General features: G+C 36.7%; 1 protein-coding gene across 1 annotated transcript in view; it reads right to left on the bottom strand.

Moving 5' to 3' along the window:
* The window catches only part of LOC150101893 (citron Rho-interacting kinase-like), a 594,274-nt gene that overhangs the window by 408,110 nt on the left and 161,855 nt on the right, over positions 1-24,309 (bottom strand). The window contains exon 15 of the mRNA XM_090400165.1: positions 17,563-17,625. Coding sequence (XP_090256291.1) covers positions 17,563-17,625 — 63 coding nt within the window. The remainder of the gene's footprint in view (positions 1-17,562; positions 17,626-24,309) is intronic.

The raw sequence follows: 24,309 nt of genomic DNA, 5'->3' as shown, positions 1-24,309 counted from the left end.
TGGTATACACCAGGTAGGTCTAGGGGAAGTGGTTGGTCTTTGGTAGAGCGGATAAGGGATGCCAACTTTTTATATGGTCTGTAACAGGAAGTAAGGTCATATTTTTTGAGGATATTAGTTATTTTTTCAGAGGTGCCCTGGATGTAGGGGATAGTGATAGACTTGGTGTAGTCTTTATTGTGGAGGGGGGGAGGGGGGGTTGTGGTTTACAGGTTTTAGTATTTTTTGGATTTTTTTGGGGTTGTAGCCATTGGCTAAGAAAGTGTTGAGGATGTGGTTTAGTTCCATAGTCAGGGCCTTGTCATCTGAGCAGATTAATTTTGCCCTGTTATATAGTGTTTTTATCACCCCATATTGTTGTGAGGGGGGGGGGATTGCTGGTGAATGTATCTGCCAGTGTGGGTGGGTTTTCTGTAAACAGAGAAAACCAAAGATCCATCAAGCTGGCGGGTGATTAAAGTGTCTAGGAAGGGGAGGGTGTTGTTTTCCTCTTTTTCTAAGGTGAACTGGACTCTGGGATGTTGGTTGTTTAAGTGTGTTAGGAAGGAGTGGAGTGTATCTGAGCCATGTGGCCAAATAGCAAACACATCATCCACATAACAAAGCCAAATAGTGGGTTTTTGTGGGGCGGAGTTTAAGGCTTTCTCTTCAAATGTCTCCATAAAGAAATTGGCCAAGGGTGGGGAAAGTGGTGAACCCATGGCTGTCCCCTCTATCTGTTTGTAGAACTTTCCTTGCCAAACGAAATAGCCTGAGTTCATTGTGAACTGAAATAGGGCTGAGATATCGGGAGGAAACTTGGCTTGGATGAGCTCAAAGGTTTCTTTGAGTGGGACATTAGTGAATAGGGAGGAGACGTCAAAACTGACCATTATGTCAGTGTGTTGGAGTGTGAGGTTTTCTATACTGGCTTTAAAGTGGGCCGAGTTTTTTATGTTTGATGGTGTGTTGCCAGTGTAGTGTGTGAGCGTTTTGGCTAAATGTTTGGCTAATTTATATGTGGGGGAATCAATGCCATCCACTATGGGACGTAATGGCACATTTTGTTTATGTATTTTTGGGAGTCCATATAATCGGGGGGGTCTAGAGTTATAAGGTTTAAGTTTGTTGGTGACTTCCACAGGCCAAGAAGTGACTTCCTTAAGGAGTCTGTGGATAGTTCTGATCTGAGAGTTGGTCGGATTATATTCAATGGGGAGGTAAGTAGTACGGTCTCGTATTAAAGAATTTAGCTTACCTTTGTTGTCTTTTTGATTGAGTACCACAGTGGCGCTTCCCTTATCAGCTTTGGTGATTACTATTTTTTTTTTTTGTTTTTTAATTCTTGTAGGGCTGTATATTCGTTTTTGGATAAGTTGGATTTTGGCTTTCGTGAGAACACCGACTACATCCAGTCTCACGTTGTTGGCGATGTGGTTAGGCAGGTTGCGAATTCCACGCTCTATTTGGATCATGATTTCTTCAGCAGGTATCCTTTTTGGAGCTAGGGCGAAATTGTGACCACGTGAAAGTGCGGTGAGTGCTTCAGGCTTTAAAACTGCCGACGAGAGGTTGACTACTGTGTTGAGTGGTGGCTGGGGTACAGAAGTAGAAGTCTTTGTCAGGTTTTCGTATTTTTTCACGTGTCGACTACGTACTTTTTCGAATTCCTTTCTTGCCGATGTGCATGAGATGTCATGAAGTATTGACCATAGATCAAGGCCGAGTGTGTTAGAAAGCTCTTCCTCTAGCACCCGTAAGTTTTTGTTTTCGTCGGCAAGGAGAACGCGCGTCGCGGTAATTTGTTCTCTTAACAGGGCGAAGCTAGTGCGGTTGTAAATGCGTAGAGCTTTCTCGGAAGTGAAACGGTGCTTTAATTTGACACAGGCTGTGTCAAAAAAGAGGAAAACAACACCCTCCCCTTCCTAGACACTTTAATCACCCGCCAGCTTGATGGATCTTTGGTTTTCTCTGTTTACAGAAAACCCACCCACACTGGCAGATACATTCACCAGCAATCCCACCACCCCCCCTCACAACAATATGGGGTGATAAAAACACTATATAACAGGGCAAAATTAATCTGCTCAGATGACAAGGCCCTGACTATGGAACTAAACCACATCCTCAACACTTTCTTAGCCAATGGCTACAACCCCAAAAAAATCCAAAAAATATTAAAACCTGTAAACCACAACCCCCCTCCACAATAAAGACTACACCAAGTCTATCACTATCCCCTACATCCAGGGCACCTCTGAAAAAATAACTAATATCCTCAAAAAATATGACCTTACTTCCTGTTACAGACCATAAAAAAAGTTGGCATCCCTTATCCGCTCTACCAAAGACCAACCACTTCCCCTAGACCTACCTGGTGTATACCAGGTCCCTTGCAGCTGCAAAATGTCCTACTTTGGCCAAACAGGCAGAACAACAAATATCAGGATTTCAGAACACCAAGACTACATCCGGTTTCACCAGTACAGCCGCTCTGGGCTGGCAGACCATGCCTTAGATACCCACCATAAAATTCGTTGGAAGAAGACAAAAATAATCCATCGCAGCAAGTTTAAATACGAAAGACTATTCAAAGAATCTTCAGCAGCTCTAAAAAAAGTTCCTAACCTCAACAAATTTGGGTGCATGAAACTGCCCCAAATTTGGGAGACTTTCATTTTGAGAACTTCAGCCCAACTGCCAAGACTACCAAATTAGCCCGCAAGAGGGCACCATTAGGACTTTAGGAACAAAATTAGTTCTTATTTTCTTCCTCATTTGCTTTGTTAGTTCCTTAGTGCACATACCATATCTTTATGTTCCCGAAGATGGCAATGTGACATTGCCGAAATATAGAAGTGATTCATTAAAGTTATCTTTAATTAATTTACTTTATATGCGTTGTCAATTCCGTAAATTAATTACCAGTTATGTCTAACCAACGTATAAGTCTTACTACTAAAATGCATTAAATAATTAAAATAAAATAATTAAAATGCATTATGTTTCTGAAAACAAGTTTTTGGAGGAAAATTATCTTATTAAAATATGAGGCATGTACAAATTCCATGTGTTAGTTATAGGCATACACTTCCAGATCAATTTAAAGTAAAATAAAAATTAAAGATAAATTAAGATGAACATTAACACAAACAACTTTTCAGTTAAAAATACTATTTTCATATTTCCTAAGAAAAAAGCACTAAGTGTGAAGCATCTAGTATAGAATAAATTGGTATTCCGTGATGGTATGACTAACATCACGGAAGGAGTTGGAAGAGAAGTAAGATATGTGAAGATCAACATATTATCTTTGGGAAAGAGCAGCAAAGAAAAATTTGGAAGCAAAAACAAGTGAAAGGGAGTGTAGAAAAAATAATCAAACTTTATCAAAAGACTGAAAAGCATGGCTGATATTTGTGCATAAAGGCTAGGATTCTACTTTGGTAATATATCCTCATCACATTCTAAGAATGTTTTCCATTTTGTAAAATGATACTAACATTTTACTTGAAAGCATTTCACATTATTGGATCAGAATCAGCAGATATATATATATATATATATATCTGCGAAATTATACTCTCTGTTCAATCTTTTATCCAAGTGTAAGCAAACAAAGTTTGCACCTGAAGTAACTTCAGGACTGGACAACTCCTATATAGAAGCTATGATTTCACATCACTTGCCTTAAGTATCCCATACTGCGAAGCACATATCCTTACGGACCTGTATAATGCTATGCATTATGGGAAGGGTCACTATCCAGAACAATTTCAACCTTTTTGTTCTCAAACTCTTACTGTTTCTCCAATATCTGTATATTTAAATCTACAGTACTCTTCTGAATATTACAGTACAGTATAATACAGTACTCCTCTATTATACTGAAAAGAAAAGTGTAAGAAATTTTTGAAAAGAATAAAAGTTGAGCAGCTTTCAGAGGTGGAATGTTGATTCAAATACACAAATATAATTCAAGAAAAAATGAAATATTATGAAAACAAGAACCAAACCTAGAGATTCAGTAGTAGACCTGAAAGAAAACATCAACTGATTCAGCCAGAGATGAATGCAATGAAGTTGTTTGCAAGAATAGAAAAATCAGAACTCCATGGTCGACTCAAGAACTTAAAGAGGCAGTCAAAGAAAAAGACTGAGTACTAACAATAAGACAAGTCAGTCAACTTATGCACTCAAAGAATCCAGAGAAAAATGTAAGAAAACAACACCTGAAGTAACTTCAGGACTGGACAACTCCTATATACAAGCTAATGACTTTGCATTACTTACCTTAAGTATACCATAATGCAAAGCACATATCCTTAAGAAGTCATGGAAAACCTCTAGAATATTTTGCCACCTTCCTGATATTTTCTATATTCTTACTACTATTGAAAAAAAACAAACAAAAAAAAAACACCTTAATTCAACCTTTAAAGATGGCATTAAGGTGGTATTTGTGTAGTATTCTGTTTTATTCAATATTCCCTCCAAATGGCTACAATTTTATTGTAATTAGTTTATTTTCAGGTGCCATCTTGAATTTTGTCGTTAGTATTTTTATTATAGCTTTAAGGAAAGTATTGCTGATAATTTTAAATTCCTGCTTAAGTCCTTCCTTACAGGAGCAAATTTTTATAGCTGCTTTTATGTGTTAATGCATTGGCTGGCTGGCATGTGTAGCTTATGGTAAACAGTGAAGGAAAGATTTGTATTAAGCTTATTCAGAAATGGAAGTGTTTTGACTTTCAATTCCATCAATGAATGGTGTGTGTGCTTCTGTTTATTCATGTAGCTGAGGAAGATGCTTTAAGTTCAGCAGCTTATTCCTAAGCTACTGAACTTGGGTTTTAAAGTGTTATGGTCTGTTTTTAATATGTTGCCTTCGCTATGGTCGTTCGTGGCCCTTTGCTCTAATTCTTTTCCTAAAACTTTTCTCTAAAACTTTGTCTATCAAATACTATGTAGGGCCCTTAGATTACCTACTCTCTAACTTGTGTGAGGCATTCCCTTTTTTCTCAGACGAATTTATATACTGTGTCAGCCTGAGCTTAGGTACAGAGTATATCTTAACCTAGGGAGGGTCACAGAAATTAGATGCCACTAACGTGGTTACAACTAAATTAGAGACCGTAGGTGTTCTTATTTTGCAGTCGTAGCCCTTCCTCTTAACTTACTTTGGTGTGCATATACAGATAAATAGGTTCGTAATTTTTATGAGTGGTAAGAGTCAGTCTATATGGTCAGATACACACGATACTATAAAACATATTTAATGAATTCATAAGTAATACAAGACATAAATATAATGTAAGCAACACTAAGTTAAAATCATCTAAGGTTTCACTCACTCTCTCATACTTTAAATATACAATTTCTCATTTACATAGAATGTTTCCTTCAAATGGTTAAAATACTATGTACAATTGATCAGGTGCTCGTTAAGCACAAAACACATCTTGTTTCCTTTTCGTATGAGTTAAAACACTGGTTCTTAACAAATTCACGATTCTCAGACAGTCAGTGTAATGAGATTCAAAATGTTCTATAATCTGCTTAATCTCCAAAGTTCACTTTTCATTCTGAAACACAAAATTTCTTCCGTTCGCAATCATCCTAATGTTTAAGGGACAAAGTATATGTAAAGTACTTATCTACAGTGCACAGGTTGCGGAAAACTTTGTTGTTCAAGGTATGCTGCCACGTGGGAATCACGTGTATTCTTCGAGTCTGGCGCTCACTTCTTCACGAATTATATCGGTGCACTTTCTCTGCCGATGGCCCGCATTTTTATCTGCTGTACTCTGCTGCGATGCCTTGCCGGGACTTACGGTAGTCAACTCCGGGAACGTAGGAGTTGGACATCGTTGACCACTGAGGAGCACACGGAGAGAAAACCGGAACAAATAAATGAGGGGGCAATCCAGACCAGTGTTGCTGCATATATATTCTCCCTTTCCAGTGCCCTCTTTTTGAGTTAGATTTTTCATATTCGGCTTTTCGATTCATCCCCGACTGGGTGACCTCATCGCACCGGCATACGGGGTTTTCCCATTTTCAGGAACGCGTCCCTCTTGATATTTTCACGAACTAGCACCCACGGGTGCTTACAATGCTACGGTAGCATTTGAGCGACCTTTGCACTCTCTTAGGCAGTGTACTGACATTCTCGCATGTGCAGTTATAAATCACTAGTAATTATCTTTACACATACTCTTTGATTATTTTACACTTACAATTCTAATTTAGATCCATCAAAACTTATACTAAATATTTCTTTCATCTTATTGATCATGATATTAACTCTTCTATGACATGAACTTAATTGCTGAAAGGACAAGTATGCTTTCTTAGTGGGGCATATTCTGTTAGATTCTGGATGGGTGACCTCACTGCAAGTGAAGTTGCCCATTTCAGATCTAACAAAAGTACGTAGAATGAAGGTATCTAAGGGCATGTTTGGTGCAAAAGCTTCCATATAAAAGTTAGCAACAGGAGAGAACAATGGTAAGCCCATGGCTGTGTCTTGTAATTTGTAGGTTAAAAATATTTTCATTAAATAAACGAATTCTGTCAGGTTGTCCATCATTTTATATTTTGGTATAAAATCCAGGCTATGAGATAGAACTGGACAATGAGAACTATTTGTGCTATGCTCCCACAGAAGATTCTGCTAATGTAGAAGTAGAAGAATTTTTTGAGGCTTTAGAGAAAGCAACTGACACAATGAAAAAGGAAAAGTTGTTCATTGTTGGGGGATCTAAATAGCAGAGTAGGAAATGATTGTCAGACATACAAAAATATTTTGGGAAAATTTGGAGAAAAGAGCAAAGCTAATAATAACTACTTGTTGGAATTCTGCTCAGGACATGGACTGGTTATTACTAACACAATGTTCCAACATAAAAATGTGCACAAATTCAAACGGACAGAAGAGGCAAAGAATAAGAAAAGTTTCACTGACTATGTTATTGTTGATAGCGATGACTTTTCCATGGTGCAGGACACTAGAGTGTACAGAGGATTTGAAATTGGAAGTGATCAACATCTAAGTCTTTAACAGGATAAAATTAAATTTCATATTAAAAAGGAGAAAATGTAAGAAAGTTTTAAAGCGAATAAAAGTTGAGCAGCTCTCAGATGTGAACTGTAGACTAAAATACACGAACATTATTGAAGAAAAATGGAAGAATTTGAAACAGGAACCAAACCTTGCAGATTCAGTGGCAAACCCTGAAGAAAACACTGATTCAGTCAGAGGTATGTGATCAGGTTGTCTACAAGGATAGAAAAATCAGAACTCCATGGTGGACACAGGAAGTTTAAGAGGCAGTGAAGGAAAAGAAGAAAGCATATCAAAAGTTCTTGACAAATAAGTCAGCTTGTGCTCTTAGCAAATACACAGACAAATTTAAGAAAACTAAACACCGTAAAACTAGCTAAACAAAAGTCATGAGAAGACTTTGCTAAGAACATAGAAAATAAATATAAGGAAGGTTGGCAAGATATTCTGGAAGTTGGGTGAAAAAGCTCAGAAATGAAGGAAAGAGTGCTGTAAAAGGAATTAGAGATAAAGGAGACATGAAAACTGGTGAAAAAGATATCCTTGATGTATTGAGTAATTTCTTCAAAAAATTGCTAAATGAAACAATCAGTGACAGCACAGTAGTAAAAAAACACTTAACAGGCATGAAATCAGGAATACATATCCATACTAAGTAGGAAAAGTCATCAAAAACCTGAAATGTGGAAAGGCAGCAGAAGTGGATGACATTTGACCAGAAATGCTCCTGTGTGGTAGTATAGAAGTCTTACAGTGCAGCACTGCATAGTTCAGAAAGCCTTGACAGAGGGACTAATTTCAGATGATTGGAGTAGAGCTCTCATAATACCAATATATAAAAACGGAAATAAAACTGAACGTGACAATTATAGAGGTAGTTCTCTATTGAGTGTTCCTGGTAAGATTTATGCAAATATACTTGAGAAACGATTGAGAAGGATGGTGGAAGGGAAGCATGGTGAAGAACAAGCTGGATTCAGCCAAATAGAGGCTGTGTGGATCAGATTTTCACCTTAAAACAAATAGTTGAGAAATCATGGAAATATAACAAAGCTGTATATTTAAGTTTTGTAGATCTAGAAAAGGCATATGGCAAGGTGCCAAGAGAGAAGCTATTCAAAATGCTACAGTTGTGTGGTGTTAATGGGACATTATGTCAAGCAATACGCAGTCTTTTTGACTTGTCAGTCAGCAGTTAGAATTGAAAGAAGTACAGAAAGATGGTTTAATTTAAATCTGGTGCCAGACAAGGATGTACATTATCCCCTCTCTTATTCATTATCTATACGGAGCACATTATGAAGGAAAGGGGTATTAAACCTGATATCAAAATTGGAGATGTTAATCTCAGCTCTTTACTTTATGCATATGTTATACTTCTAAATAAATCCAGTACAAGTCTGCAAGATTCCCTGACTAAATTGAATAACTGTTGTAATAGATTTGGTATGAAGGTCAGCAATAACAAGACAAAGACGATGAAAATTATCAGAAGTATTGAAAATATCAACTGCATTGTGAATGAAGAACCTATAGAATAAGTAAAACATATCAGCTACTTTGGTGCAATTTTTAGTGAAGATGGTAAATTAAATACGGAAATAGATAACAGAATGTAGAAAGCTGGTATGGTAGGAAATCAACTGAATAAATTTATATGGAATAAGAGAGAAATTAATCAATACACTAAATTAGCTCTATACAAGACGATGTTCAAACCAATTTTAACTTACGGATCTGAGAGCTGGATTAGAAATAAAACACTTGACCAAAGACCAGAGATATGAGAGTCATGATTAGAGGAGTGAACAGATGGCATCAATGGCAATATCATATTAAAAATGAGGATATTAGGAAAGAACTTGATATCGTTATCATCCAGGAACGTGTTAGCAGAGCTAATCTGCGGTGGTATGGTCACTTAAACAGAATGGGAAAGGAAAGATTAGCAAAACAAATGCCAGATTGTCGGGATAAAGATCCAGAGAAAGACCCAGATATAGGCAGATTGATATAGTAAAAAGCGCCTTAAATGATAGAAATATAAGATCTGATAATGTTGGAGTTTTAACAGGAACCAGATTGATTTGGAGGAAAATTGTAGATAGGAAGTTGGTAATGATGTAAGTTTATCATGTAGTACTATCATATCCTGTACACCCCTTGCGGGTACCTATCAGGAATTTGATGATGATAAATACACAAAATTTAATACAGGAGCAAGGAAGACCTGCGGTATCAAGTAAAAAACTCCTGTAAAAGAAGAACTGTGTCACTGATTGGGATATTTGTAAAAACAGGAGATATGTCAAAACTGACTAATAAATCACATTTTAGTCATGTGATGTTTAAATGTTGTGTTTTTTTATATAGGAAGGGGAAACAGCCTACCAACTTGAGTGCTGAAGATAATTTCTTGGGCTGTCAATACCCTCCATCGGCAGAAGCAGTACATTTTCTTTGCATATCTTAGTGACCCATAAATTCTAAGGAAGCAACTGAAGTGCAAAAGTAGTATTTTTTTTTTGTTTAATCGTGTCTAAGGAACAGGAAGTGACTGACTTAATTCTACAGTTTTCTCAAACATACTTAAAAACATCACACTTGACAAAAAAGTGATTTATTAGTCAGTTTTGACATAATCTTCCCTCAAAAGATATATTTCGGCGATTACCACATTTTTTTATTCAGTTATTCGGTTATATAAAACACTGAAATAATAGTTCCCGACAAGTTTTGTAAATCGTATGATTTACATCTTAGTGGGTAAATTGTATAACTTAAAGTTTAAACAAGAGAATTAATAAACACAAATCATTACCATCTGGCTATTCATAAAACTCAAATAACAGAATGCAGATATATAACGTTATTGACGTTGAACAATACTGGACGACGTCACGTGTTCTTGTTCATACAGTCCGAGCTCAGATTGAGGTAGATTTTTTATTAGAGCTGACCACACTTGATGGAGAATTAAACCTTGATTTTTATTGCATTGGGTTAGGTTTTTTTTAGCATATTAGCAGCTTCTTTAAATTTTCTTATATAACTGTTGTTTTCTATGTATGACATCGTCGTTTTTTGCCAGAGTACATCGTGTCCAGTGGAAGTGGTATGGAAAGCAAGACCCGTTTTTTGTTCTCTTTTGTATTGTACGTCCTTTTGGTGTTCAGCCATGCGTATTTCTCCAGATCTTCCTGTCTGTCCTACATAACAAATCCCGCAAGATATGATAATATGCTAAAAAACCCAACCCAATGCAATAAAAATCAAGGTTTAATTCTTCATCAAGTGTGGTCAGCTCTAATAAAAAATCTACCTCAATCTGAGCTCTGACTGTATGAACGAGAACAAGAACACGTGACATTGTCCAGTATTGTTCAATGTCAACAATGTTATATATCTGCATTCTGTTATTTGAGTTTTATGAATAGCCAGACAGTTATGATTTGTGTTTATTAATTCTCTTGTTTAAACTTTAAGTTATACAATTTACCCCCTGAAGATGTAAATCCTACGATTTACGAAACTTGTCGGGAACTATTATTTCAGTGTTTTATATAACTGAATAAAAAAATGTGGTGTAATCGCCGAAATAATCTTTTGAAACAATTAGCCACAGAAGTCTACGCCTGCAATAATCTTCCCTTTTCACAAATCACAATATCCTGATAATTGCAGCAATATAACATCCTGATTTGCTTTTTAATAATTTCAATGTTGCTAATTTTGTTGCTAGTTATTGCTTTAATATTTTTTTTTAAATGTTAGTTTCTAATTGTATTTTATCAGCTATGTTAGATGAAACAAACCCTATACTTTTTTTCAATAATCATGTAAAATCCAATTTGTTAACTATCCTAGGTGCCACAGTAAATTCTAAGCCTATAATTAGCAAGAGTTTATTGTTCAGGCTGTGGCCTGACAGGTTATCACATGGCTGTTCACTGAAGGCAGTTGGTTGCTCCTATCCCCTGTTTGTTGGCAAAGTCATCCAGTGATGATGAGATATTCAAATTGCTTAAACATGTCTGCTGGCCATTTAAATCTTGCTGTTTCAATCTGAGAAATCTGACTAAGTTATACTTTGTTTCTATAACAGGCTTAGCTGAGTTATCAAGAAAGCTCTCAAGGATATCCCAAATATCAATTTATATAACTGAAAAGTTCTGATTTTAAATTCAGAACCTGAACTGGGGGCTTGTGTTAACTTTTTTGGAAGTAGTTTGAATCTGTTCTCCGAGTGTATCTTTCCCCAAACATTCATGAATTCCGAGTGCTTTTTTCAAGTTGATTTTCTTTTTTATTTTAGCTTCGTGCAGTTAATTAGATTGCTGTCTGCATTTTTTTAAAAAATGTCAGCTGAGTGATAAAAAAAGAAATGCATCTTAAATTTACTGTGATAATTGCAAATTTATGGATTATGAGAATCCTTTCTTTAATTTTACGTGGTAATCACATTCATTTTTGTAAAATTATGGAGAGTGCTACTAATACAACGTTAAAAGTAAGCATTTAAAATTACTGATATTTCTATCTTCATATTAAGGTCATCATCGGAATACATACAGAGAGAAACAAGTGACATTACAGTTCAAACAGTATGCTCAAGTAACACTAATTTCATGAACCATTACTATGCTGGTGTTACCCAGCAAAAATCAAAGCTATATCCTGTTTAACATAACCAATGGTCAGAGAATAGGACAGGTAAAAACTAGGTGTGATTCACAGTAAAAAAACAGCTATAAAGATTTGCTCCGATGAGAAAGGGCTTAAGATGGAATTTAAAATGATTAACAATACTTTTCTAAATGCTACAGTAAAAATATCAACAAAATTCAAAACTGTACCTAAACTGTAGCTATTCCATACATTAAAAGAGTATTGGATGATTTGGTATAAAATAAGCACAATATTACACAAACATAACCTTAATGCCATCTTTAAATCTCCCTTAAAACTTAAAAGGTGGCTTATTCAAATCATTAGATGAATTGATTAAGTTCTCTAAAATTTAAAGGATCCCCTCCCCACAGCGCATCATGTTGTGTGTACCACATTCACTGCACCAGTAACTTGCTTGTATAGGTGAAACTTTATACACAATTCCCAATTTCTACCTGAAAAAAAAAAAACATTAATAATAGAAAATCTGGCATTTCTGATAATACCCTGGATACTCTACACAGAACTGACTGAAAAGGTACTCCTTTCAGTCAGTTCTGTGTAGTTCCTTTCCTTCCATCACTCTGAAGCCTGGTATGAGCACAAAAATTGTTGCCATTAATGAATGCCTGACATTCTAATCTAAACAATAATGATGGTCTAAATATCTCAAGAATAGGTGTTTTAGATTTGAAGTTCCCATAAAAACAGGCGATTTTTTTTATTGCATATTTTTTAGATTACATTGTGTATTTTACTATATTCTTCTTGTGGTTTTTATTGCATTTAGTACATTGCTAATATCTTAAGACAGTGTTAAATTAAGGTAGTTTTTAAAAAATGGCACCAAAAACACAGAAGAATAGAGAGCAGCAATGAAAGACAAGGGTAACAATAGTGAGGAACCCAATAAAGAGAACTTTATATTGATGACATAAATGAACTAAAATTAATATGAAACTGATCAGAGAGTTGGAGAAAGTTGAAAAATAATCACAAGAACTAAGACAGGAAAAGAGAACTGTGGAAAAAAATAACAGGAAAGGAAGCAAGGTAAGTCATAAGTCATGAATGAATAATAATGATAACAATAGTAATAATGCTGATAATAATAAGGTAAGTCAATTAAAATCTAAGAAAAAAGAAGTTAAGGTATGGTGATTTGATAATTAAATCTGCACTTGACGAAGGAGTCACTACATCAATCTTTCGAGAACTAAAATGAAGGATGTAACAAAGGCAACAATGAAACAGAAAAAAAAAAAAAAAGTAAAAGATGATAGTGCTAGTCAGCACTAATGAGCTAAGGAGTGACAAATATAATACTAAGAGAAGATATGAGACTTGATGGAAGAAGCAAGAAAGAAGTTGTTACCAACATACAGTAATAATGAGTTAAGAAAGAAGGCAATGATAGTAAATGAATGAATGCGAAAGCTATGTAGAAACAACAGTTGTGAGGTTTTGGATGTGTGCAGTAAGTTTGAATGTAAAAAATATTTGTAGCAGAGGAATGGCCTGCACTTGAATGGATTTGGTATCAGAAGCGTAGAATAATTATTGGAATGAGACCTAATGCAGAGAGTCAGGGAAATTATATCATCTTGGGAGGAATGATGAAGATGTGTAAGATTGCAACTATAACGTATAGACATAAGGGACAGAAATGTCAATGAGCATGGTTACGAATCTGCTGAATGGATGAATTACATACTGAGTTCAAGCATTTTCAGTGTGGAAAGGGAAATGAGAAAGTTGCCCAACTGGACCAGACACATTGAAGCAAAATAAAAAGCAAGAAGGTAACTTGTTCTATCCATAAACAAATGCAAGAAACATTAGAAACAAATTGGTTGAGTTTGTTACTTTCGTGAATAAGTTGTGCCCTGAAATTGTTGGCATTAGTGAATGCTTGGCTCTCAGAGTCAGATGTAACTGGAATCGAGAGCAAAGGATAAATAGTATTTTTAGGAATGACAGAAGAGGAGAGGGGGTGGAGTGCTACTAATAATATCAGGTGACTTGAAACCAGTTAGAATAGAACACATGAAAGAAATAATAGTAAGAATTTCTTCTGTAGCACTGAGTTTAAAGCTGTCTGGTGTGGAGGCTAACAAGATGGAATATATGGTGGGGTGTTGCTATAGGCATGGCAGTTCATTTGCTGGGGAGGGGGATGAAAAAATGCATTGCCAAATTACCCAGAACAAGTAACTATTATAGGTGTTAAATTACTGACACCCAATAATTGGATATCAGAAAAAATTGATGAGGAATGAGAATTAATCTGGCTGTTGTGTGACAACTTTCTCAAGCAGCAACTCCTCGAGTTGCTGCTTGAAATCATAGCATCAGAAAGTGTCTCAGTTAAGAATGTGACTATTTTGCCACTAGTTGGTGACAGCAATCATGCTGTACTGACTTAGAAGGAAGCCAACTATATGGATGTTCCAATCAGGACAAGTTATAAGCTGAACTACAAATCTAGAAATTATGAAAAACTTAGGAGAATATTGTCTTGGGGGTCCATGGTATCAGTTGTTGAATGGAAAGGACAGCAGTGCATGGGAAAACCTTGAAAAGATGCTTAAATGATTTGGTATCCAAATGTGCCCCTAGAGTTCAAAAAATAAATATAATCAGAGTCAAATGAATGTGCAATCTCATTTAAACAAGCGATCCATAAGAAGAAATTATGTGGAAGGAATACTGTGAGAATAAGAGTGAGTGGAGTTATGAAGTATATAAAGCTCAGACCATAAAAATCATAAAAGTTAAGAGTGTTGTATGACAAGCTAATTTTGAGAGTGAAAAGAAACTGGCTGAACAGGCTAAAGGCAACTCAAAAGAATTTTATCATTATGCTGCAAGTAAAAGAATCACTGTGGAAAAATAACTTTACAGAATTCAGATGGTACTCTAGCTTCAGAAATAGATGAGATAGTTCAAATAATAAATGTTCATTTTACCGAGATCTATCAACTGTATGTAACAGAGGTGCATGACAGGGAGGTTCTAGAGCTACTGCACAACCTGGATAAGAATCTGGTAATTGGGACAGATGGGATATCAGCACATGTACTAAAGGAATGTTCAGCCAAACTGGCTAGGCCCTTGACACATTTGTATAATTTGAGTCTCATCTCAGAAAGGATCTGCCACTAATGGGAAGTATGTCTAATAATCCTAGTGGACAAGGGTGGTGAAAAGACTGAGGTGTCTGACTATCAACCTATCAGTATTTGAGTACAGTAATTGTAAAGATTTTAAAGAAGTTGGTAAGAACTTGCATACACTCTGCAAGGAACAGCATGGGTTCACTAAAGGGAGATCATGTCTGAGCAATGTGCTCATATTTTATAATAATGTTATGATTGAATTGGATAAAAGGAATGGATACACTATGATACTGGTGGACTTGGTTAAGGCATTTGATAGTTATACCACATGTAAGGCTGTCACATAAAGTAGAGAAGATGGGATTGGAATATGAACTATTGGTTTGGATAAGTGGGGCTGATAGACAGGTATCAGAAAGCAGTATATGGGGAATGTGAATCTGCCAGATTTAAGGTGACCAGTGGTGAGTGCCCCTGGGATCAGTCATTAAAGGATCAGGAGATCTTCAGTTGTTTGTTGATGCAAAGACAGGCAGGGCAATCAAAGATGTTACTAATATACAGCATTTACAGAGTAATATCAATATCAATTTATAGAGTAATATCAAAAACAATAGTTTTTTATAAGATTGATATAGGGAAACTATTTCAGTGGGATAGTGGTGAAAGAACAAGAGGTCATCCTTCCGAATTAAGTAAGAGTGTGGTTAACAAGGAGGTTGAGGACTAGATTTTTCGCTTGGAGATTGGTGAATAAATGGAACGTGTTGCCTGACAGATGAAGCACTCAACTGACTCAGTTGTGAGTGCTTCATCTGCCAATGAGTTTAAGAAGAGGTTAAAACTATCCATACTATCAATAATAGATAGTGTGGATAGTTTGGGTCTCCCACAATGAGTCTACTAAACGCAATGGAGATGCCCAAATAATAATAATAACATCAGTTTCTTTAAGCATAATCCCACCAAAATAATATGCAGTTATATAATATACTTTTGAATTGTTTCTATTAGTATTCAAGTGAGGTGTCTAACACATTTGCAATTTTGTGCTCTGAGGATTCTGGTTAGAAATCTAGTAAAATATCAATAAGAATAAAAATTATTTTTTCTTCTGGTGTTGTTTAAACCATATAGCACTTCTGAAAACCAACCTACCCATATACCGGGTGTTTCATTTGTAGGAGGCCCAGAGTTATCGTTATTAAAGACCTAATAAACAAGCAAGACTGTTGCAACTATGGGAGTACCGACATGGATAGACGTGTAAATGCAACACAGCTCTGGCATGTCTCACCTGCATGCTGCCGCATTGCGGCTGCCATAGGAAATGTCACCAACTTCCGACGCTGGGTTCCCCCACACCCTGGTAAGCTCAGTTCGTGGCCAGTCTTGGGGCAATAAACACATACAAGATTGAGCAGAAAGTGTTCTTGATCAAATCATATGGGACTATGGGTTCATTCAAGGTTACGTGTTCGAATTTCAGAAAACAGTTTAATGTTGCAGTGCACTGAAAAAGTGTGATACAGAAGATGGTGAAAAAAACTGAGGACAACAGGCACACTGGTGAATGCCCATGGGGCAGCAGTCCCACAACGATTGAGGAAATAGTGCAGGATGTGCATAATAGTTTACTTAACTCATCAAGTAAGTCCTTACAATGAATGTCCCGAGAAATTAGCTTGTCACCTTTGACTTGTCACAGAGCAGCAAAAAAAAAGGGGGGGGAAGCATTCACCTGCATCAAGTGTCTATAATGCAGGGGCCTGATTTTCGCAAAAAGAGAATCATATTGCACCTTTCAGACCTTCGTGGCTGAAAACAATAACATCCTGGATGAAGCATGGTTCTGCCTGTCTGGGTATGTCAATTCATAGAATACACACTTGTAGGCTGAAGTGAATCCACATGTGATTCATGAACATCTGCTGCATGACCTCAAGATTGGAGTGTGGTGACCCATCTCACACATGGGCCCTATGACATGCATGCACGTGCTACATAGGGTCCATATTCTTTGAAACAATGGTGAAAACAGAAGTGTACTGCGAAATTGACACATTTCGTAATCAGTTAGACAACACTGAGTTACAACGCAGCTACTTCCAGCAAGATGGAGTGACCTGTAATGTGTCAAAAAGGTCTGTCAGTTGTAACCAGCTTCTTCGAAGATCACATACTCTCCAAAGAAATATGGCCACCAAGGTTCCTAAGATCTCAGTCCCCCAGATTTCTTCTTGTGAGGCATGTTGAAAGGACAGGTCTATGCCAATAAACCACACACACACACTCCAGCAATTGACAACATCACCCATACTCAGCTAATGGAGACATTAGCAAACGTGGAACACTAAGTTGTCAAGTGCAATACATTAGACATCTCTCAAGGTATGTACCACAAATACATTTGCCAATCTTGTATGTTTATAATGAACAATAACTTGGGGCTTCCTACTAGTGAAACACCCTATATGTACTAATGAAACTGTTTTAATTCAGTTAGTTTTTGTGAAATTTATATTACTGGCTAATATTCATTAAAACAATCTTAACAAGTTTATCATCTTGTTCATAAGAGGAAATAACTCCTTTCTGCTGCATTTGACACTATGGGGAAAGCAGCAGTGGTTAGTGTTCACACAATAACAGTATTATACATGCATATTGTTAGTAGTGTTAGAAATATATAACATGTATAACACTAACTAAAATTAAATTATTTACCTGTGCATCTAGTTCATGCTGGTCCTTACTTGCTTTAGCTTCTTCTAATTCATCCTGTAACGTCTACAAGAGAAATTTTAGTTTATTTTTAGTACAGAACAAATTAAGGCATACACAGAATAAATTAGTTAACTCTCACTGTGGGAGGATTGAAACAAGTTCATCATAAGGGAAAGTTTACTAGTGAATTTCCTTTAAAATAAAACTAAAATACAACTATGGAACTTTCACCTTGTAGCAGTTTGGTATAACGATGTTTAGTCTAATGAGCACTATCTGTAACTGCATAAGGAATTTCAATAATAAAAAAGTAAATTAATACTAATTTCAAAATTCCAACATAATATAACTTATGTATTATGTTTATTCTATGAGAATTATTTATATAGTAAGGATCTCAAGACACTGAAATCTAAAAACATTTTCAGAGGATTATTTTTTAATCAATCAAAAACTGATATTTTATCATCCTTCCTTTCAAATAATTTAAATGCCAAGATTAAAGCCATTTTAAGGTTTTAATGTGACAAAGTACAGCAATGGCATCTAAGTTGTCACTGTTTAAAGAATTTAATCAAAGGGAGTTCGTCCAGTGTAAAGTCTGCAGAATGTATGCTTTGCCGAGAGTAGCTGGAGTTTGGTTTGAGAGCGATAGTAGTGAGAAAGTGTGCCGAAAATGTCATGAAACCGAGGATAAAAAGTGCGTCTCAGGTCGAGAGACTGACGTAGTGGATGAAAGTCAGTATGCAATTGAAAATTGTGATGTAATGCCAGATAGCATTGAGAGTGAGATTACATGCGACACGGTTGAAAGTGAGAGTAAAATTGTAGAACAAGAGAATGGTTTGACTGATAGAAAAAATGAAGCGTTAGCTGCAATCAGGGAGAGCTCAGTTGCACGGAGTGATACATAGGGCAAAGCGACAGCTGGAGCAATTGCAAAAATGTCTACCGAGTGGATCAGCTAACAAAAAAGAACTACGAGATAAGAAAAATTCAATCATAAAAGGTGTGACTGATGAGAGTTTGACAAAATCGTGCTTTCCTGGTGTGAAAATTAATGATGTAAACAAGGCAATTAGAGCACAAAAGCATAGGGTGACAAATGATCATAGTGACCGGAACAATGATTTAAAAGAAGTATGGTATGAGAGAGGACTTGAAAGAATTACTGGAAGTAGCAAAAGAAAAGAGTGAGGGAGTTAAGATAGTGAGTCTATTGCTGTGGTATGACAGTTGAGAAGAAAAACATAATAGTGAATGACTATGCATAGGTTATGCAGGAGGGGTGGTGCGAAGTTTGTGGATGTGAAGAGTGAGTTTGATGGGCAAAAGGACTTATACAAGAAGGATGGTTTGCATCTGAATGGATTTTGTGTATGGAGACTGGAAAAGCTGTTGCTGAATGAAGTGAAAGTGCAGAATCAGGGAAACTAGCGCTTTTTTTTTTTTTTTTTGGAATGGGAGGGGGGAGCTGTTGAGTGGATATGCAGACAGCGAGGCAGTTGAGTAAGAATGTGTATAATATGCCTGATTTAGTACCGATGGTAACAAACCAGAATGGGATTGTTAGTATAAGGCGTCACGATAAGGATGCGACTAAGGAGCTTTTGCGCTTTATGTACACTAATGCCAGTAGCATTAGGAACAAGCAGGAGGAATTTCTGGCCTTGGTTGACTCATCCCAGCCAAAAGTGAGACATAGCTAACAGAAGATGATATAGTTAGTGGAATAGAATGTGAAGGGTATAGTGTGTTCAGAAAAGATAGAAAAAAGATTGGGGATGGGGAGAAGTGTTATTGATGATAGCCGATGAACTGAGACCAAAGAAAATAGAAGCCTGACTGCAGGATAGTGAAAATAGCACACATGAGGCTATCTGGTGTGAGATTGAGGCAGGTAAAACAAAATATACAGTCGGTTGATGCTATAAACCAGGGGGATGGAACAGATGGAGATAGTATGCATCGGCAAATAGACTCAATGAGTGAAGGAGACAGGTAATTATGGGAGATTTGAACTATGGCAACATTGATTGGAAGGAGAAGAGGAGACATGGGAGGAAGGAAATGGATTTTATGCAGTTACTAAGGGATAATTACCTGAGACAGCATGTAATGGAATATACTAGGGGTTCGAGAGTGCTCGATCTAGTAATTGCATCTGAGAATTTCACTATAACAAACATGACCACATTGCCACCAACTGGCGAGAGTGATCACATGGTTTTCAGTTGGGAGGTGGCAAAATGTTGCAATATATGTGGAATTACCAGGCTGGTAAGTATGACAAGCTTAGGAGATTGCTTGGATCAGTGTCATGGTATTTAAAACTGCAAGGACCAGATGTTGATAGTGAATCCTGTCCTGTCAGGTGTCTTCTCCCTCCAGGAGATTGACTATCATGTGTCTCCACCATGTCCTATTCTGCGCCTCTCTGCTGCATTCCTCATATGAGAGATAGGTCCAGTCTTCTATATTTTTAATCCACTCCAGTCTTTGTCTTCCTCTTTCCCTCAACAGTTCCTTCAAGAAGTGTCCTTTGTAGGCAGTTATGTCTCGGAATATGTCCAAAATATCTGACTTTTCTCTTTTTAATTTCTTTCATGAGGTTCCTGTTTATGCCTGCCATCTCTAGTACCTCTTCATTTGTCTTTTCATGATATTCTCATTATTCTTTGCAGCATCCACATTTCAAAGGCCTCCAGTTTTTTCACACTAAGATTGGAGAGTGTCCATGTCTCTACTCCATATAATAATGTAGACCATATGTAGCATTTGGAGATTCTTGGTCTTATTTTCAGATTTAATTCTCTAGATGTTAGTAATTTTTCATCCTGTTGAAAGTTGACCTTGCAATTTCAATCCTTTTTCTAATTTCATCTGTCCTGCCATTTTCTGTGATCAAGTGTCCAAGGTATATGTATTTTTGCACCTGTTCTAATTTATTTCCTTTTATAGTTAATAGTGAATAGGAAGTGGTAAAGGAGTGTTCTGAAGGAGGTAATGGCTGACTGCATACCTAGAGAGTAGATCAGGGGTGGGAGTTAGATGGATGAATAACACCATTAAGCTTGAGCAAAAAAAAAAAAAAAAAAAATGTGGAGGGAATTTAAAAAGAAAGGTGACCTGCAGGCACAAAATACAAGGCACAGGCCAGAAGGGTAACTAGTGTGGTAAGAAAAGCAAAAGTAGATCATGAAAGGAAGTTAGCAATGCAGGCTAAAAAGAATACCAAACAATGTTTTAAATATACTGCAAGTAAAAGAAAATGTATCTGGCAGAATAATTTTAAGGAATGTCGATGGTAGGAAGGTAACAATCAGTTAAAACAGTAGAGTGACTAAGTGAACACTTGATATTGCAGTAATGAGGCAATCGATTGCTTATACGGGAACGGAGATGAATAGCATATTACAGAACCATAATATGAATACATATGTGGGATTGGATGGTATAACAGCTTGAGTCTTACGTGAAACAGCAAAGGAATTGTCAGTGCCCTTGACCATATTGTATTAATCTAAGTCTCAGCTCTGGGTTAGTCCTGAGAGGGGTAGAGGGGAAAATATTGGAAGTTTATTTTATACTTGGCTAGACTACAATTTAGTTTAATCCTTTATCCAAGTGTGAGCAAACAAAGTTTGCGCCTGAAAATATCTTCAGGACTGAAGCAAGGTGGTGCAACTGTTGGCAACTTGGAGCAAAGATGGACCAAGCTCTCATCACTCCTTGTCTCAGTATCTACTACCATGCAAAGCACATGTCCTTGCAGACATGTATAAAATGCTATGCATTAAGGGAAGGGCCACTACCCAGACCAGTTTTGACCTTTATTGAGGTTTCATCAGTGGGAGGCAGACCCAGAGGTGGCGACACTAAGGCAGAAGCAACGGAGAGGTCATATTTACCTAAATGAATTGCCAACCGGTGTACCACCTTATTATTAAATTACTCTGGATTTAGAGAAAGATGTTGGAAGTTTATTTTGCACTTGGTTAGACTATAATAAATACTGAGACAAGGAGTGATGAGAACTTGGTCCACCTTTGCTCCGAGTTGCCAACAGTTGCACCACCTTGCCTCAGTCCTGAAGATATTTTTAGGTGCAAACTTTGTTTGCTCACACTTGGATAAAGGAATAAACTAAATTTATTATAGTCTAACCAAGTGCAAAATAAACTTCCAACATCTTTCTCTAAATCCAGAGTAATTTAATAATAAGGTGGTACACCAGTTTGCAACTCATATAGGTAAATATGACCTCTCCTATTGCTTCTGCCTTAGTGTCACCACCTGTGGGTCTGCCTCCCACTGATGAGACCTCAATAAAGGTCGAAACTGGTCTGGGTAGTTGCCCTTCCCTCAATGCATAGCATTATACATGTCGCAAGGACATGTGCTTTGCATGGTGGGGAGATACTGAGACAAGGAGTGATGAGAGCTTGGTCCACCTTTGCTCCGAGTTGCCCCACCTTGCTTGTTCTGAAGATATTTTCAGGCGTAAACTTTGTTTGCTCACACTTGGATAAAGGATTAAAGTAAATTTATTATAGGGGAAAATAGTTCCATTACATAAAGGAGACTAAGACTGCTGTTGCAAATTACTGACTGATCAGCATATCAGGAGTCAAAGTATTGGAGAAACTGGCTAAGAACAAAATACAGGAATGGATGGATTAAAATGGGATACTGTATAGGAGGCAGCATGGTTTTGTAAAGAGTAGATCATACCTCAGAAACTTGCTCACGTTTTATAATACAGCAACGGCTGAATTGGATAAGGGTAATGGGTTTGCAGTGATACTGCTGAACTTTGCAAAGACCTTTGACAGGATACCACATGGAATTCTAATCAGTAAACTGCAGCGCATGGGAATGGATATAAGGTTGGTGAGATGGATAGGAGGGTGGTTGATGGAGGGATATCAGAGAATAGTTTATTCAGGAGTAGAGTCCGAAAGAGGGCCTGTGACTAGTGGTGTGCTGCAAGGTTCTGTTCTTGGACCACTGCTATTTAATTTGTTCATTAATGATATAGGAAAGGATCTGAGAGGAACTGTTCAGTTGTTTGCTGATGATGCAAAGTTGGATAAAGCAATAGTGAATACACGTAAAAATTTTGCAGGATAATTTAGATAGATTGGCAGACTGGGCTAAGGAAAATGGATGTCAGTTTAATGCAGCAAAGTGTAAGGTTATGCATTTTAGGGCGAAAAGATTAGCAGCAGTATACCAAATTAGTGGAATTGTACTCCAGGTGACGAAGCCAGAGATTGTTATTTAGGGGGCACATAGCAAAAGTGGCTAAATCAGCTCATCAGATCACTTGGTTACTGAAGAATACTTTGACAAGAAGAGACAATCAGGTTATTGTTCCTCTTTATCGAGCCTTGATAAGACCCATCTTGACTACTGTGCACAGATCTAGGTACCAGGGTTTCTTGGTGATGCAAAGGAGGTAGAGAGGATCCAGAGGCGAGTGACCAAGATGGTAGATGGTCTATGGAATAAACCTTTTTACAAGATTAATTCAGAGGAAATTTTTCAGGACAGGTGTGGTGGTTCTCCCACCTACATCTATAAGGGTCCTCGGGACACCTGACAAGAACTATATTCCCTTGTAATATAGTTCTTGTCAGGTGTCCCGAAGAACCTCTCAGAAGATGTCCTGCAAATCTGGTCTTTCTTTGCATAACATTCTTGAGCAGTGTTCTTTCCATCCCAACTCTTCTTAAAACTTCTTGATTTGATATTCTCTCTGTATAGCTAATCTTTTCCATATTTCTATAACACCATATTTCCAATGCATTAATTCTTTCCATATCTCTCTTTCTGAATGTCCATGACTCACTTCCATAACTTGCAATACTCCAAACTGTTGCTTTAACTATTCCAACTCTAACACCTATTTTAATATTCTTGTTTATTAAAATTGAAAGTTGAGAGGAAGAAAAGACGTGGAAGACCAACTAGAGAGTAGTTCAATGACATTGTGGAATGGACTGGTTTAAGAATGACAGAGGCGACAGACCGAGAAAAATGGAGAAGAGCTACTCATCTGCTGCAACCCTCTTGTTAGAGGATGCTACCTGACGATGACTTTAAAAAGATGCTTTGCTATAAACATTCTATGTATAGTTCATTTATATTTGCTTTAAACACATTATGGCTACCTGGCTTACGTTTAGCTGATTGTAATCAAAGGAAGATATGTTCTGCAATATCAGACTTCTGTTACAAAAATTTATCTGGTATATTTGTATTCATCTAGTGTATAAGTATTTGAATAACGTGGAATGCTGTGTGGCATACTATGCATACATAATGGATAAAAATTCAGATTTTTGTATGAGTTTTAAAAGAGGGCCTAAAGATGTACTTGTTAATTATCTATAAGTTTTTCTGAGGTATTGAGATCTAAGCAATATCAAATCCTACTGTAATATAAGTAAAAAAGCCTGCAAAAAAAAAAAAAATTGGGCATTATAAACAATTTTCATAACTTCTGACAAAAAAAAATCTTGCAAAATTGTTTCAACTCTTACAGAAGATTTTACAATTCTCTATTCCATGTGTGGAATGCTCTTATAAGTCTAGCTCTAAGAGTACTTTTTTTTTTATGACAATGAATTGACACAAGTTGAGACATTATAATCAATAATATTTAAAACAAAGAAAATTAGTTTCTTAATACTGAAAAGAAAACTTAAGTCATATAAGGAGTCAGAAGTTATATACTGAGAG

Source organism: Typopeltis vanoorti, chromosome 11, assembly GCF_054136105.1.
Source record: "Typopeltis vanoorti isolate ZY-2024b chromosome 11, IOZ_Tvanoo_1.0, whole genome shotgun sequence".
NCBI classification, from domain to species: Eukaryota; Metazoa; Arthropoda; class Arachnida; order Uropygi; family Thelyphonidae; genus Typopeltis; species Typopeltis vanoorti.
The sequence above is the reverse complement of the archived record's forward strand: the minus strand, read 5'-3'. Positions and strand labels throughout refer to the sequence as shown.